Source organism: Coregonus lavaretus (genome assembly GCF_964263955.1).
Source record: "Coregonus lavaretus genome assembly, contig: HAP1_SCAFFOLD_2212, whole genome shotgun sequence".
Classification (NCBI taxonomy): Eukaryota; Metazoa; Chordata; class Actinopteri; order Salmoniformes; family Salmonidae; genus Coregonus; species Coregonus lavaretus.
Window position 1 is genome coordinate 49,720 of NW_028164343.1, and position 18,625 is coordinate 68,344.

Here is an 18,625-nt window from a genome sequence, read left to right on the forward strand (position 1 = left end):
AGTTAAAGAGACTCCTCTCCTGAGAGAGCCCCTGGCTTACAAACACCTGTATACTACACCTGTACACTACACCTGTATACTACACCTGTATACTAAACCTGTATACTACACCTGTATACTACGCCTGTACACTACACCTGTACACTACACCTGTACACTACACCTGTATACTACACCTGTATACTACACCTGTACACTACACCTGTACACTACACCTGTACACGACACCTGTACACTACACCTGTACACTACACCTGTATACTACACCTGTATACTACACCTGTACACTACACCTGTACACTATACCTGTATACTACACCTGTATACTACACCTGTACACTACACCTGTACACTACACCTGTATACTACACCTGTACACGACACCTGTATACTACACCTGTACACTACACCTGTATACTACACCTGTACACTACACCTGTACACTACACCTGTACACTACACCTGTATACTTATTACACACTCCTCTCGGAAGAGGGAACGCAACACCTTGCTACAACTCAACTCTCCGTGGTGTAAAAGAGGTATGGGACTGTAGGTGTGAGTAAGGATGACAAAAGGCAGAGAATACCGTTAACAGGGAATTTATTCCTTCGCACGGTAGATTTGGGGAAAAGGGGCTGGACGGAACCAAAGCAAAGAAAGTAAATATCAAAGCCCCCTCTCCTACCTTTCCTGCCTACCCACTACTACTTAATGCACTAACCAAAATACAGGGGATGGTCCGCCCAGGTCTTTCCTAGTGTGCATAGACAGTTAACTTCTACGGGTAATGTATGCCCGCGGGCCTCTTGCCTAAGCACTCCCTAGGTGCCTTCCCCTTCCCCCTTGGGAACAAATGAAACAAAATAACCCAAACTGGTTCACAACAAAACCTGAGAAAAAAACTAACTCAGGACATTAAAGAAACTCTCTGAACAACAAACTAACACAAAACATTACAATCAGCTCTCACAGCAACAACTACACAGTACATACCAAATGTCTTAGCAACAACCAACATGCTATAACTCTCAGCCATTAGCCCTCTCTCTCATCTCTGGTTCCCCCCCTTCTGAGCAACAGAACTGGGGCTTATATAGCTTCAGAAGGAGTTGGTAATTGGAGACAGCTTTGTCCTGACGAGGGCGCGGGGTCAGCTCTCCAATCATCAATGTTCATTGACCAATCAGCTGCTTGTTGTGGAATTTCAGGAACCCATTTCCTGAAATAGATACATGAAAATACACAAACCACAACACAGAAACTGTACACTACACCTGTACACTACACCTGTACACTACACCTGTATACTACACCTGTACACTACACCTGTATACTACACCTGTACACTACACCTGTACACTACACCTGTATACTACACCTGTATACTACACCTGTACACTACACCTGTACACTACACCTGTATACTACACCTGTACACTACACCTGTATACTACACCTGTACACTACACCTGTACACTACACCTGTATACTACACCTGTATACTACACATGTACACTACACCTGTACACTACACCTGTATACTACACCTGTACACTACACATGTATCCTACACCTGTACACTACACCTGTAAACTACACCTGTATACTACACCTGTACACTACACATGTATACTACACCTGTACACTACACCTGTATACTACACCTGTACACTACACCTGTACACTACACCTGTACACTACACCTGTATACTACACCTGTACACTACACCTGTATAGCTGGAACGACCGAGCGAACAGACGCGAACTGGCTGAGTCAATTCAGTGGCTAGCTTTGCACTTGGCTAGCTAACAGCAGCTGCTAGGGGTAAGTCATAACCTACACTTGTGTTTTGTTTTTTACATATTGATAGCCCGAGTCGCTCAAGGAATTCGGGACATGGGTGACTAGTTAACGTTAGTTTGGCTCTCTCTGTGTGTTCGTGCTGTGAAAGGAGGGGTTCTTCTTTGTCTGAAAGCAATGGCTAGCTAGTTTGCTAACTATTCTAGCTAACTAACTGGCTGAATAAGTTGACGACGGACTCGCTCAAGCTGTCGGGACTAACCCACAACGTTAGACACGGACACGAACGATCTGCTTGCGTGTCGAAACACTGGTGGTTGTTGTGGCTGAGTATTGGCGCTAAACCCTGCTGTTGGAGACCGGCATGCTAGCTGGCTGTGGCGTCTTATGACGAGGTGCCCGGACGTTTTTCACGGAATAATACTGCACCTAGTTAGCTAGCTGAATAAACTAGGTTAGTCTATTCCTAGAAAACATTGAACCGCTGTAGTTTACAACAATTATAGTTTCTGAGGTGGAAGTTGGGAGAGTTATATTTGGGAGTTGTGGTGAGGGAGGCCCCGCTCTCTCCTTTCCCAGATGTTTAGTTCATTTTATTCTGATCTCCTCTGCATTATTGTAGCCATCTGCTGCACCCTGTCAACTATGCCTCTGCCTATCCCTGTTCTCCCCTCTCCGCACAGGCTACACAAACGCCTCACACCGCGTGGCTGCTGCCTCTCTAACCTGGTGGTCCCTGCACGCACGACCCACGTGGAGTTCCAGGTCTCAGGCAGCCTCTGGAACTGCCGTTCTGCTGCCAACAAGGCAGACTTCATCCCAGCCTATGCTACCCTCCAGTCCCTCGACTTCTTGGCGCTGACAGAAACATGGATTACCACTGAAAACACTGCTACTCCTGCTGCTCTCTCCTCGTCTGACCATGTGTTCTCGCATACCCCGAGAGCATCTGGTCAGCGGGGTGGTGGCACAGGAATCCTCATCTCTCCCAAGTGGACATTCTCAATTTTTCCCCTGACCCATCTGTCTATCTCCTCATTTGAATTCCATGCTGTCACAGTCACTAGCCCATTTAAGCTTAATATCCTTGTCATCTATCGCCCTCCAGGTTCCCTTGGAGAGTTCATCAATGAGCTTGACGCCTTGATAAGTTCCTTTCCTGAGGATGGCTCACCCCTCACAGTTCTGGGGGATTTCAACCTCCCTACGTCTACATTTGACTCATTTCTCTCTGCCTCCTTCTTTCCACTCCTCTCCTCTTTTGACCTCACCCTCTCACCGTCCCCCCCTACTCACAAGGCAGGCAATACGCTTGACCTCATCTTTACTAGATGCTGTTCTTCTACTAATCTCACTGCAACTCCCCTCCAAGTCTCCGACCACTACTTTGTATCCCTTTCTCTCTCCCTCTCCTCCAACACTACTCCCTCTGTCCCTACACAGATGGTAATGCGCCGTCGCAACCTTCGCTCTCTCTCTCCCGCTACTCTCTCCTCTTCCATCCTATCATCTCTTCCCTCTGCTCAATCCTTCTCCCTCCAATCTCCTGATTCTGCCTCCTCAACCCTCCTCTCCTCCCTTTCTGCATCCTTTGACTCTCTATGTCCCCTATCCTCCCGGCCGGCTCGGTCCTCCCCTCCAGCTCCGTGGCTTGATGACTCATTGCGAGCTCACAGATCAGAGCTCCGGGCAGCTGAGCGGAAATGGAAGAAAACTAGACTCCCTGCAGACCTGGCATCTTTTCACTCCCTCCTCTCTACATTTTCTTCATCTGTTTCTGCTGCTAAGGCCACTTTCTACGACTCTAAATTCCAAGCATCCGCCTCTAACCATAGGAAGCTCTTTGCCACATTCTCCTCCCTGCTGAATCCCCCCCCCCCCCTCCTCCCTCTCTGTGGATGACTTCGTCAACCATTTTGAAAAGAAGGTTGACGACATCCGATCCTCGTTTGTTAAGTCAAATGACACTGCTGGTCCTGCTCACACTGCCCTACCCTATGCTTTGACTTCTTTCTCCCCTCTCTCTCCAGATAAAATCTTGCGACTTGTGACGGCAGGCCGCCCAACAACCTGCCCGCTTGACCCTATCCCCTCCTCTCTTCTCCAGACCATCTCCGGTGACCTTCTCCCTTACCTCACCTCGCTGATCAACTCATCCTTGACCGCTGGCTATGTCCCTTCCGTCTTCAAGAGAGCGAGAGTTGCACCCCTTCTCAAAAAACCAACACTCGATCCCTCTGATGTCAACAACTACAGACCAGTATCCCTTCTTTCTTTTCTCTCCAAAACTATTGAGCGTGCCGTCTTTAGCCAACTCTCTTGCTATCTCTCTCAGAATGACCTTCTTGATCCAAACCAGTCAGGTTTCAAGACTGGTCATTCAACTGAGACTGCTCTTCTCTGTGTCACAGAGGCTCTCCGCACTGCTAAAACTAACTCTCTCTCCTCTGCTCTTGTCCTTCTAGACCTGTCTGCTGCCTTTGATACTGTGAACCATCAGATCCTCCTCTCCACCCTCTCCGAGCTGGGCATCTCCGGCGCGGCTCACTCTTGGATTGCGTCCTACCTGACCGGTCGCTCCTACCAAGTGGCGTGGCGAGAAGCTGTCTCCGCACCACGTGCTCTCACCACTGGTGTCCCCCAGGTCTCAGTTCTAGGCCCTCTCCTATTCTCGCTATACACCAAGTCACTTGGCTCTGTCATATCCTCACATGGCCTCTCCTATCATTGCTACGCTGACGACACACAACTAATCTTCTCCTTTCCCCCTTCTGATAACCAGGTGGCGAATCGCATCTCTGCATGTCTGGCAGACATATCAGTATGGATGACGGATCACCACCTCAAGCTGAACCTCGGCAAGACGGAGCTGCTCTTCCTCCCGGGGAAGGACTGCCCGTTCCATGATCTCGCCATCACGGTTGACAACTCCGTTGTGTCCTCCTCCCAGAGTGTGAAGAGCCTTGGTGTGACCCTGGACAACACCCTGTCGTTCTCCGCTAACATCAAGGCGGTGACCCGATCCTGTAGGTTCATGCATTTGAAACCCCACCTCTTTAAGGAATACCTGGGATAGGATAAAGTAATCCTTCTACCCCCCCCCCCCCCCCCCCTTTACTCCAACCCAAAATAAAAAAATAAATAAAATAAAAACTTTGTAAAGTGGTTAACCCACTGGCTATAAGGTGAATGCACCTATTTGTAAGTCGCTCTGGATAAGAGCGTCTGCTAAATGACGTAAATGTAATGTAAATGTATACTACACCTGTACACTACACCTGTACACTACACCTGTATACTACACCTGTATACTACACCTGTACACTACACCTGTACACTACACCTGTATACTACACCTGTACACTACACATATATACTACACCTGTACACTACACCTGTAAACTACACCTGTATGCTACACCTGTACACTACACCTGTATACTACACCTGTACACTACACCTGTATACTACACCTGTACACTACACCTGTACACTACACCTGTATACTACACCTGTATACTACACCTGTACACTACACCTGTATACTACACCTGTACACTACACCTGTACACTACACCTGTACACTACACCTGTATACTACACCTGTACACTACACCTGTACACTACACCTGTACACTACACCTGTATACTACACCTGTACACTACACCTGTATACTACACCTGTACACTACACCTGTATACTACACCTGTACACTACACCTGTACACTACACCTGTATACTACACCTGTACACTACACCTGTACACTACACCTGTATACTACACCTGTATACTACACCTTTCTGTCCCCATTTGTTGGGGAAGGTTTGAGTTGAAGACTCTAGAGCCGCTGGTGAACAAACACCTCAGCTTCACTGCACGCCATACACCTGTCTGTCCCCATGGGGTACGGTCCACAACCTCTGGGAGATCCCCCCCCTCCCTGTTGTCCACAGTCCCTAAGGCTTCAGATCATGTATAAATGAAACCCTTCTCACATTGAGATAGATACTGTATGATATTGCTTCACACTTAGAGGATTTAGATATATACTCAGAAGGACCGAACATCACCTTCGCTTCGGTAAGTTTTCTGCTTATTCTACTTGATCAAATCCCTGATACAAAATAATGTTGTTAAATGTGCTACTGTGTTAGGTATGGAAGGTGTGGAATCAATGCACACAATGAATTGACTGTAAACGATTGATGGTGCTTGATAATTGATACAGGCTGGTGACCTGAGATTATTTTACTGAACGCATCAGGAGGACAATAACAACAGTTACAGAAGTGGTGGGTTCAGATGGTTTGATATGAATGATTTGATCAAATAAAAGTTGATCAATAAAAGTATCTTATCTTACTCTAATTACATTGATGAGTCAGATGTGTGTGGTAAGAGTGGGGGATATCCCACTGAATGCTCAGTACCTTGATGGGGTGTCAGATTTGTGTGGTAAGAGTGGGGGATATCCCACTGAATGCTCAGTACCTTGATGGGGTGTCAGATGTGTGTGGTAAGAGTGGGGGATATCCCACTGAATGCTCAGTACCTTGATGGAGTATCAGATTTGTGTGGTAAGAGTGGGGGATATCCCACTGAATGCTTAGTATCTTCATTTAGATGCTGTAGGTTAATACCTGACATTAAGGGCTCTATTCAATCTGTATCGCAGAAGTTCAGCTTTATAACGTGATTGAAATTTAAAGGCAATGTTCACGCATTAGTGGGGACTGCGTTCATGGTAAACGCTGCGGTAGAAATGTAAAGGTCATCTGTAACGCTTCAACAATACAGACTGAATAGAGCCCTAAAGCTGCAATCAGCAGTTAAAACAATTACAAAAAGTTGTTTTGGGTGAAAAGCTGAGGGATGGGGCTGGAGATATGTAACCACTCTCAATTTCATAGACACTGCTATGGAAGCAAGCACTAAACATCCATGATATCAACATTTTATCGTTTTAACCATGTTTTCAGTTTGTTTACATTCACTTTGTCTACAAACATCGGGGTAAAACAAGCTTATGTTTTGGGTTCTGGTGGGGTACGACAGTTGAATTAAGCTCGTGAGGCATTTATAAGTTGTATTATTCAAGAATCAACGGGTACATATCATTAATTTAGTCCACAAATTAATGTAGCAACTGCTGATTGCCCCTTTAAGAATAGATGGTAAATCATCTCATCTTTTATTTCTCAATAGTCAAGTGAAAGTGGCTGCAGCAAAATATTATTTAACCAATCCATTCTATTTGTCTCGTGTAAAATTAGATCTAAGCATTTTTCAAAAAACATTTCAATTCAACAGAACCAGATATTACACATTACTTGTATTTTGGAATATTTCGTCGCTGCTTTCGAACCAAACCATTCTATCCATCAGTCGTACTGTTAAATGGTTATTATGACTGGCTGATGAAAAACACAATTGATTAAGCCTGGCATCTCTAGGGAGTTGCTGTGGCAAACAGCCTCTCCTCTCTGCATCTGACTGAGTGATCCCACTGGAGAGGTTCTGCCCTGGGGGACCAGAAAGAGGAGGTAAAGGGAACCAACACAAGTCTTCAGGTCTCAGCTGAGGTCGTTCATAACAGATTTAATGTGGTTCACTGAAACATCTCTGTTATACAGAGTAGGTGTCTATAAGGGACAGAGACACGGATAGGGAGCGATATCAGTGCCAACAGAAATTGTATTAGAATGTTATTATTTTGAATTTGTACTAGGATATTGAATTTGAATGTAATATTTTTGAATGTTTAAAGGGCAATATCACTCAAACAATATCTATTGGCATTTTTTTTCATTAGTCCACTGTTGATACAGTCCCAAAATGTTTTGCATGTCAGCAGTCAAGTGATTTATCTTTAAAAAGTGCATTTTGCATCATCATGACACTTTTCTTCTTAAAAGTCCAATATCTTGACAACTTGACTGCTGACATGCAAAACATTTTGGGACTATATCAACAGTGAACTAATGAAAATAAATACCAATAGATATTTTTTGAGTGATATTGCCCTTTAAACATTCAAACATTTAAAATTCAAATTCAATATCCTAATACACATTTTCAAATTCAGTTCAAAACCAGAGACAACACTGTTGATACAGTCCCAAAACGTTTTGCAACTAAGACTCTCTGGAGCATGGATGTAACCGAGGTGGTTCGATAAACCTCGCTGGAGACTTGAAGACTTGTGCTAGCTTCCTGAACTAATCCCTACAGGCTTTATCTTAGTCACCTAACACAGTCTTGTGACATGCAGGAGACCTGGTTGGAACCCAGTCAGTCACAAGAGCAAGATTAAATAGGCAGTGGAAAGGCTATCATTAGAAGGGCTATGACAGGGCATTTCAACTATATTCTTATGAGGGCAAATTCTATGTGATCATCATAGAGGGGAACACAAGGCACGTCCATTCTCCTGAGAGTCTTAGCTTTCAGGAATGGGGTCATATTAGCTGAAAGCCAAAACAGTTCAAATGCTACATTCAAAGTTGGAAGAAAATAAATTAAACATGCCACATTGGCTTCAGAAACTGCCAGAAGTTTCTGTTGACCACAGTGAGCGTTTGATTCTATCTGTTCTCCTCTACCTTTCCTGGCTGGAAAAGTACCAGGATGTTGTCTCTGTTTTGAATGTGAATTTAGAGAACAGAACTTGAAAACTGAATCTGAATGCGTCTGAAAAGTTGAATATATGAAACTTTGATAAACTTGAAATTATGGTTTGCAAACTTGATACACAGACAATGAATGCAACAGCTACCATATTGAAACTGAATATATAAATATTGAACTTTAATATCCAAATAAATTGAATTTGAAAACTGAACGCCATATTAATTCAATTCCGTTTCAAATCATGAATTACAAGATTCATTTGATGAATTCAATGATATAATTTGTGCATTACAAATTCATAATTATGGAATTCAAATACAATTTCTGTTGGCACCGAAATCGCTCCATACAAGGAGCATAGCATAGGTGTTATGCCCATTAAACATGAGGGGGGTCATTCCATTTGTTGGATGAAAATATATGCATAACTTTCTTCTACACAGAACTTAATAGATATTACATTTGGCTATAAGTGAATCCTTGAAACAAATTAGATGCATGATGCTTCTGCCAGGGACACTAACGGGGGATGGAGAAGAGAGGCCTATAGCAGGTTGTCAAAGCTGAAGAGCGTGGTACTGTATATGGACTTTACAGCAAAAATACATCAAAGATACGTGTGTAGTGGATGGCTAAGTTACAGTAGCATCGACCTGTTGGAGTAGCATAGCTACTGCCTTCCCCAGATCTGTTGAAGTAGCAGCGATACTGCCTTCCCCAGACCTGTTGGAGTAGCAGCGATACTGCCTTCCCCAGACCTGTTGGAGTAGCATCGATACTGCCTTCCCCAGACCTGTTGGAGTAGCATCAATACTGCCTTCCCCAGATCTGTTGGAATAGCATCGATACTGCCTTGCCCAGACCTGTTGGAGTAGCATTGATACTGCCTTCCCCAGACCTGTTGGAGTAGCATTGATACTGCCTTCCCCAGACCTGTTGGAGTAGCAGCGATACTGCCTTCCCCAGACCTGTTGGAGTAGCAGCCATACTGCCTTCCCCAGACCTGTTGGAGTAGCATCGATACTGCCTTCCCCAGACCTGTTGGAGTAGCATCGATACTGCCTTCCCCAGACCTGTTGGAGTAGCATCGATACTGCCTTCCCCAGACCTGTTGGAGTAGCATTGATACTGCCTTCCCCAGACCTGTTGGAGTAGCATCGATACTGCCTTCCCCAGACCTGTTGGAGTAGCAGCGATACTGCCTTCCCCAGACCTGTTGGAGTAGCAGCCATACTGCCTTCCCCAGACCTGTTGGAGTAGCAGCGATACTGCCTTCCCCAGACCTGTTGGAGTAGCATCGATACTGCCTTCCCCAGACCTGTTGGAGTAGCATTGATACTGCCTTCCCCAGACCTGTTGGAGTAGCATCGATACTGCCTTCCCCAGACCTGTTGGAGTAGCAGCGATACTGCCTTCCCCAGACCTGTTGGAGTAGCAGCCATACTGCCTTCCCCAGATCTGTTGGAGTAGCAGCGATACTGCCTTCCCCAGACCTGTTGGAGTAGCATCAATACTGCCTTCCCCAGACCTGTTGGAGTAGCATCGATACTGCCTTCCCCAGACCTGTTGGAGTAGCATCGATACTGCCTTCCCCAGACCTGTTGGAGTAGCAGCCATACTGCCTTCCCCAGACCTGTTTGAGTAGCATCGATACTGCCTTCCCCAGACCTGTTGGAGTAGCAGCAATACTGCCTTCCCCAGATCTGTTGGCGTAGCATCGATACTGCCTTCCCCAGATCTGTTGGAGTAGCAGCGATACTGCCTTCCCCAGACCTGTTGGAGTAGCATCGATACTGCCTTCCCCAGACCTGTTGGAGTAGCAGTGATACTACCTTCCCCAGACCTGTTGGAGTAGCAGCCATACTGCCTTCACCAGACCTGTTGGAATAGCATCAATACTGCCTTCCCCAGACCTGTTGGAGTAGCATCAATACTGCCTTCCCCAGACCTGTTGGAGTAGCATCGATACTGCCTTCCCCAGACCTGTTGGAGTAGCAGCGATACTACCTTCCCCAGACCTGTTGGAGACCTGCAAGTCCTTTTATCCAGGTGCAATAGGGGCGGTCCTCGTCTCCCAGTAGTCCTCAGGTGAAGGAGCATTCCCTGTGCACACAGTTTAACTCTCCAGAGAATATCCAGTCTGGGTAAAGATAAACCTTCCCTATAGTCCCTAATTGAGCCAGAATAACAGAACAGTTCCCTGTACACACAGTTTATACATTGTTTCAGCTCTCTAAAACATTCCAGCGTGTCTTGGGAGACTATCAGTTCCACAGAGGGCTCCTTGGTAGAGCCAGAATAACAGAACAATAGCCTGCAGGGAGGCCTGTCTGTTGTTTATCAGCTGTCTGTGTGACTGAGGAGGATCGTGACACAGAGGTCCACACGTACTGCAGCTCACCTGAGACTCTGGTCTTAATTATGAGAACACTAGCTAGGAAGGAACTTTCCATTAAAGGGTCAGACCGCAGTTCAAACAATAACAAAACCAACACCCCGCCACATGTTTTGGTAAACAGCTGAGGGATGGGGTTTGAGAAATATAGCCACTCTCAAATTCATAGACAGAGCTATGGGTGCAAGGACTGACCATCCATGACATCAACATTATAGTTTTGACCATGTTTTTAAACTACACAGTATTTGTTTACATTGACTTTGTTTACAAACATTGGAGTAAAACCAGCTTATATTTTGGGTTCTGATGGGGTACAACAGTTGAACTAAGCTCATGAAGCATTTAGACATTTTATTCTGCAAGAATCAATGGCTATATATCATTCATTTAACAATCCAAAAAAGATTGTAGCAACTCCGGGTTGGCCCTTTAAAGGTCTAATGCAGCCGTTTTTTATCTCAATATCAAATCATTTCTGAGTAATAATTAAGTACCTTACTGTAATAGTTTTACATTAATAGTGGTCAAAAAGAAACAAAAATAGCTTTTTAGCAACAACAAAAAAATCTCAAGCAATCATTTTGCTTGGACTGTCTGGGAGTGGTCTGAATGAAGTTTGGAACTCTCTTTGTCATTGGTCTATTACAACTTACACCGTGATGTCACCAGGCAAGCCAAAACGCCACCCTTGCAAAACCTGCTGATTAGAAGGTAGATTGTATTTTCAACCTGCAGCTACTAGGAAATAACACTAATACATTTTTTCACACCTTTACAGTGTTAGTTTCATCAGCTGTTGTACAATTTGATACAAAAACACAGGAAAAACTGAATTTTGACTGCACTGGGCCTTTAAAGCATGGAATAAAGTGCTATACCATGATTTTAAGGGGACAATATATACAGATATATTTGATATGATGAAGACCTTGGCTAATGGAAGCATACTTCCTCCCGAGTGGCGCAGTGGTCTAAGGCACTGCATTGCAGTGCTAGCTGTGCCACTAGAGATCCTGGTTCGAATCCAGGCTCTGCTGTAGCCGGCCGCAACCGGGAGACCAATGGGGCGGCGCACAATTGGTCCAGGGTAGGGGAGGGAATGGGAGGTAGCTCAGTTGGTAGAGCATGGCGTTTGCAACGCCAGGGTTGTGGGTTCGATTCCCATGGGGGGCCAGTATGAAAATAAAAAAAGAATAATGTATGCACTAACTGTAAGTCGCTCTGGATAAGAGTGTCTGCTAAATGACGTAAATGTAATGTAATGTACTTTTTGATGCTTAATCCATTAGTTGTGGATCAGTTCGTCACGATAAGGTTAAACTAGGATTTTGGAGATTAACATTAATACAGCCATCTAAATTAGTTGAATCTTGAGATTTTACTATGGACATTTGTTGGATAATTTATGCATGAAGTTGATTATTCATGATAGTTCACATTTAACTGCCAATGTGTATATCTATTAGTGATGGACCATGGTTGCCATGGTTGCCCACCACTCCTGTCCAATTTAACCCTCAGTAATAATGTATTATGTATAAGTCGCTCTGGATAAGAGTGTCTGCTAAATGATGTAAATGTAAATGTATACTAGATCCATTCATTAATACATTCATTAATAAGTGCCTGTTTATCTTTAAATCACATTTTGTTTCCACTTTTATTCAGCTTTTTTTTTTTTATCTCCATCAGTCTTGTTCAATCTGACCTCTGACCTCTGCTGTGTGTAAAGTAAACCATGGAGGATCCTCTCTTTCTATACTCAGCACTCAACACCACCAGTCTCCCCACTGCTCTCCCCCTCAACGTCATGATCAACAACAGTACTGTTACTGACCTCATGACCAACGCTACGTTCAAACCCTTCAATGTGTTTGAGGGGTGTGAAGAGATGGTGGCAGGGATCCTCTTCGACCTGACTGTTCAGACCTTCAACGTGATCCTGGGACTCCCTGCTAACATCTTAGGTAGGTAGCCCAGCGGTTAGAGAGGTTAGAGCAGCGCACCAGTAGCCGGAAGGTTGCTGATTCAAATCCCAGGTACCATCTTGTACCATTGTGGCCTTGAGCAAGGCCCTTAACCTTTACATAACTCCAGGAGCATTGCCCCTGATCCTATACTCCTTCCACTGTGTTTGTATTTACATAACTCCAGGAGCATCGCCCCTGATCCTATACTCCTTCCACTGTGTTTGTATTTACATAACTCCAGGAGCATCGCCCCTGATCCTATACTCCTTCCACTGTGTTTGTATTTACATAACTCCAGGAGCATCGCCCCTGATCCTATACTCCTTCCACTGTGTTTGTATTTACATAACTCCAGGAGCATTGCCCCTGATCCTATACTCCTTCCAGTGTATTTGTATTTTGGGTATCGGGAGCAGAGAAATTAACTAATATCCGTCTCTGATGGACTAAGAAACTAGCTAATAAAATCTTTGTCTGGCCTTGTGTTAGTCCTGGTGATTCTGCTCCGGAGCCGTAAGGAGCCGTCCTCCTCAGACATCTTTCTTGGCTGTCTGGCCTTCATGGACGCTTACTTCGGCATCATGGTCCCCTTCAGCTATCTGAACTTCTACTACTGGCACAGCAAGGACGTCTGGTCCGCTCTCAAGTTCTCCTACGGCGTCAAGGTAAAGGAGAATTTCAGTGTATCTGGATTCTGGAATTTCTGCGTCTGATATTGTACCCTATTCCCTACATAGCACACTACTTCTGACCAGAGCCCTATGGACACCCCTATGGACACCCCTATGGGCAACCCTATGGACACCCCTATGGACACCCCTATGGTCACCCCTATGGACACCCCTATGGTCACCCCTATGGACACCCCTATGGACACCCCTATGGACACCCCAATGGGCACCCCTATGGACACCCCTATGGACACCCCTATGGTCACCCCTATGGACACCCCTATGGACACCCCTATGGGCACCCCTATGGGCACCCCTATGGTCACCGGTCAAAAGTACACGATATAGGGAATACACACTATGTCGCAGAGGTTGCATCAAAAATGACACTAAATTCCCTCTATAGTGCTCTATGGACACTGGTCAAAAGTGTGCACTATGTAGGGACTATGGGGCCATTATTTCATACTCACATCTGACAATAAAGTCAACTTTTTCACCTCCTACTCCTCCTTCCTCCTCCTTCCTCTTCTCCTCCTTCTCCTCCCCCTCCGCCTAATTCTCCTCCTCCTTTCTCTTCTCCTTCTCCTCCTCTTTCTCCTTCTCCTCCTCCTCCTCCTCCTCCTCCTCCTCCTCTTTCTCCACTTTCTTCTCCTCTAGGACGCCAGCGGTCCTCTGTTCCTGTCCTGTATCTGTTTGGATCGGTTCGTGGCGGTCCTCTTCCCACTCGCCTACGGCCAGCTGAAGGATACCAAGTACAGGGTGGCTCTCTCCGCGGTGGTCCTGGGGCTCACTTTCACCTACGCCTCCGCCAAGACCGTCGGGGGCCTGCCCAACTTCGAGAAGGTCAATCCATAGATCAATCAATTAGTCAAGCAATTAATCAAGCAATCACACTTTTTTGCATAGCACGTATTGGACAAAAGTAGCAATACAATGCACTTCACACTATAAAATAATATCAATAACATATATAAATAAAAACAAACTGAAACCAGGCCTAATGAAAGGAAAGGGAATAAAACAATCTGAGACCAGGCCTAATGAAAGGAAAGGGAATAAAACAATCTGATACCAGCCCTAATGAAAGGAAAGGGAATAAAACAATCTGAGACCAGGCCTAGTGAAAGGAAAGGGAATAAAACAATCTGATCTGAGACCAGGCCTAATGAAAGGAAAGATAATAAAACATTCTGAGACCAGGCCTAATGAAAGGAAAGATAATAAAACAATCTGAGACCAGGCCTAATGAAAGGAAAGGGAATAAAACAATCTGATCTGAGACCAGGCCTAATGAAAGGAAAGGGAATAAAACAATCTGAGACCAGGCCTAATGAAAGGAAAGATAATAAAACAATCTGAGACCAGGCCTAATGAAAGGAAAGGGAATAAAACAATCTGAGACCAGGCCTAATGAAAGGAAAGGGAATAAAACAATCTGATCTGAGACCAGGCCTAATGAAAGGAAAGGGAATAAAACAATCTGAGACCAGGCCTAATGAAAGGAAAGATAATAAAACAATCTGAGACCAGGCCTAATGAAAGGAAAGGGAATAAAACAATCTGATCTGAGACCAGGCCTAATGAAAGGAAAGATAATAAAACATTCTGAGACCAGGCCTAATGAAAGGAAAGATAATAAAACAATCTGAGACCAGGCCTAATGAAAGGAAAGGGAATAAAACAATCTGATCTGAGACCAGGCCTAATGAAAGGAAAGGGAATAAAACAATCTGAGACCAGGCCTAATGAAAGGAAAGATAATAAAACAATCTGAGACCAGGCCTAATGAAAGGAAAGGGAATAAAACAATCTGAGACCAGGCCTAATGAAAGGAAAGGGAATAAAACAATCTGATCTGAGACCAGGCCTAATGAAAGGAAAGGGAATAAAACAATCTGAGACCAGGCCTAATGAAAGGAAAGATAATAAAACAATCTGAGACCAGGCCTAATGAAAGGAAAGGGAATAAAACAATCTGAGACCAGGCCTAATGAAAGGAAAGGGAATAAAACAATCTGATCTGAGACCAGGCCTAATGAAAGGAAAGGGAATAAAACAATCTGAGACCAGGCCTAATGAAAGGAAAGGGAATAAAACAATCTGAGACCAGGCCTAATGAAAGGAAAGGGAATAAAACAATCTGATCTGAGACCAGGCCTAATGAAAGGAAAGGGAATAAAACAATCTGAGACCAGGCCTAATGAAAGGAAAGGGAATAAAACAATCTGAGACCAGGCCTAATGAAAGGAAAGATAATAAAACAATCTGAGACCAGGCCTAATGAAAGGAAAGGGAATAAAACAATCTGATCTGAGACCAGGCCTAATGAAAGGAAAGATAATAAAAGCACGGCTAAAAAGGTGCATTAAAAATTGTCTTTAAAAAATGTCCACTTCTGCTACCCTCAGGTGTTGACAGGGACGATCCTGGCAACGTTTGCCTGGATGGTGTTGTGTAACGGGGCCATCCTGGTGGCCCTGAAGAGTTCCAGAGGCTCTGGGAAGGACAAAATGCACCCCATGAAGAAGAAAGCCTTCAAGATGGTGATGTCGGTCCTGTCCATCATCGTGTTCAACTACTTGCCGCCGGTGGCTCTGTTCCCTTTTGAGGTGATGACCTGTGTGCATAGAAACTGAGGAGACTCATTGACTTCCATTCTAGTGATTCTATTTATATGGTTGTCCTTAATGATGTTGCCTGATGTATAAAGGTACATTCCAACATGACTTGTCAACAGGGTTGGACAGTTCCAGTAACTTTCCCAAAATTCCCACGTTTTCTAGAAATCCTGGTTGGAAGATTCCCGGAATTAGAAGGGAATAATCAGGAAATGCGGAATACTCCAACGAGGAGTTCTGGAAAACCTGGGAAATTTGGGAAAGTTACCAGAACTTTGCAACCCTAGCACTGTCCTTAATGATTTGGCCAGATGAACAAAGATAAAATCCTATTATATTTTTTTGAATGGCAGTTAAGTGTCTGATATCCCCTCCCAGGACCACTACCCTCCGGATACGTTCCGCTGCCTGGTGCAGCCGGTGGGGTATGCCTTCATTAACATCAGCAGTAGTATCCAGCCAATCATCTACCTCTCTAGACTGGAGAAGATCCCTTTCCTCCCTGACGCCTGGACCAAGTGGTGCTGCTCCTCTAACGAGAAGGTCAAGGAGGTGAAGGTGGAGACCATCTCGCCTGCTTAAAGATTAACGGGCATCAAAGTTTCTTCTGAAATAAAAGTGATGGTTCTCAAAATACAGTTGTTATAAATGTAACAGCTGGATGATGGAATAAAATGAATGGCCAGTAAACAATGGATGAAAGTAATTTGCTTACATTCCATTTAGCTAATATATATATATATACTGTATATGGTATAGATTAAGGAGCAACAAAAATATTTATCTGTCCTTCAGCTCTCTCACTTCCTGGAACTCTTTGGCTAGGACTGAGGCGCCATCATTTGTACAAAGATGAGAACTACATGTCTTACCAGTAAAACGCTCAATATTGTTTTGTGAATCATTTGGGGGAAAAATATGTATTAACACTCTTATAAACATGTATTTTTCCAGTCTTTTGTTTTCCAGTCTTTTTCTTTGAAATTGATAATGAAGTGGAGAGGAGGTCCAGATGATCTCTATCTTTAGTTGGGTGGCTGCTAGCTTACACAGGCATTTAGAGGTACTACGTATAAACCCAGTCTTACTACCAGGGTTGGGGTCAATTCAGAAACTCAAGACTGGAATAAGAATAGTCCACGTTGAACATATTATGACATTGTTGAATTGAAATGTACATTCACTGAAATTGACCTCAACCTTGGTTACTCCCCTGTTGTAAGTAGGCTGGTATTGAAGTAAAAAAACAGACATGTAGAAATATATAGTAGGAAACTACAGCTACACAGATGTATTTGAGGGTATTCCTTTAATAAAAAACAGTAAAAGAAAGTTAGAGGCCACACATAAGATGCAATCTAGTTCAATTACAGGACTACATGTCAGTTATTTTTTGAAAAGCATGTGCATTTAACAATATTAAATAAAATAAATCTTACACATTTAGCCTGCTATGGTATGTCTTATAAATGTTAGATGACCTCCTGTTGTACATCTCTCATTGGCTGTGTCCCAATAATCTCTCTTTCTTCCTGAAGTGTGCACTTGTTCACTACTCCCCCACAAATTTAAAAGCATTGGATTAGTGTTGGCATGAGCTGGACTCTAGAAGGAATTCCATATTCCAGTCATTTCCTTTGAAATCCATAGTGCTCACTTCGGGAGAAAGGAGATTATTGGGACGCAGCCCATTTATCCCTCCACACAGGTATCGTTATCATACAGCCTAGTAATTTAAACAGACGGAATAGCTATTGCATTTCTCTACATTCCTGAAACCAAACATTTGATTCCATAGTTGGATATTGAAAGACAGGTTTTTAGAACCAGAACCATGCAGTGATCGTATGATACTGATGATTATGCTATGGATGGTGTTTTGAGTTGAGAAACACTGCTTGTGTTGCGTCTCAATACTCATCATTGGCTTCCTTTCCTGGTCTCCTTTCCTCATCTCATTTCCTTCAGTACCTCTAACAGGTGAAAGGATTGGATAGCTTTCCACCATATTGCTTTTTCACCTACAGTATCATTCCTTTCCATATCACTGGTCATGAAGGAAAAGGACACAAGGAAAGGACACAAGGAAAGGGAGCTAGTTACGACTATTGAGACACAGCCACTGCTAAAAGGCCATTGTTGTTGTTTTTCCCATTCTTTTCTTATTGCCTTGGTAACGTAACCTCAATCTCAGAGGACAAGCCAACAAGCTGTGGGTTATGGTTATGGAATGGAATGGAATTTCCACACAGCTGTTGCTTTGGAGATGCAGTTCTAACAGAAGTTATGGAACATATGTGATATGACAGAGTAGTTAGTATTCACAGAACTCAACAGTTTGTCCAGTTCGATACTTAACAGCAAGGAAGAAAGGAATCCTCATAGACAAAACCTTGAACGAGCTACAATTGACACAGAAATACTCTGGCTCTGGCTTGGTCCATCGGATTTGTTTGTTTGTTTGTGTGCGTTTGTGTGTGTGTGTGTGTGTGTGTGTGTGTGTGTGTGTGTGTCTGTGTGTGTGTGTGT

At 44.0% G+C, this 18,625-nt stretch overlaps 1 protein-coding gene across 1 annotated transcript; it reads left to right on the forward strand.

The window, feature by feature from the left end:
- Positions 1-12,572: 12,572 nt before the first annotated feature.
- Positions 12,573-16,678, forward strand: LOC311117133 (G-protein coupled receptor 183-like; the record flags this gene model as incomplete). Its single annotated transcript, XM_084192118.1, has 5 exons — positions 12,573-12,801; positions 13,294-13,469; positions 14,136-14,321; positions 15,887-16,087; positions 16,475-16,678. The coding sequence occupies 5 exons, from the start codon at positions 12,573-12,575 to the stop codon at positions 16,676-16,678; spliced, it is 996 nt and encodes a 331-aa protein (XP_084048244.1).
- Positions 16,679-18,625: the final 1,947 nt, after the last annotated feature.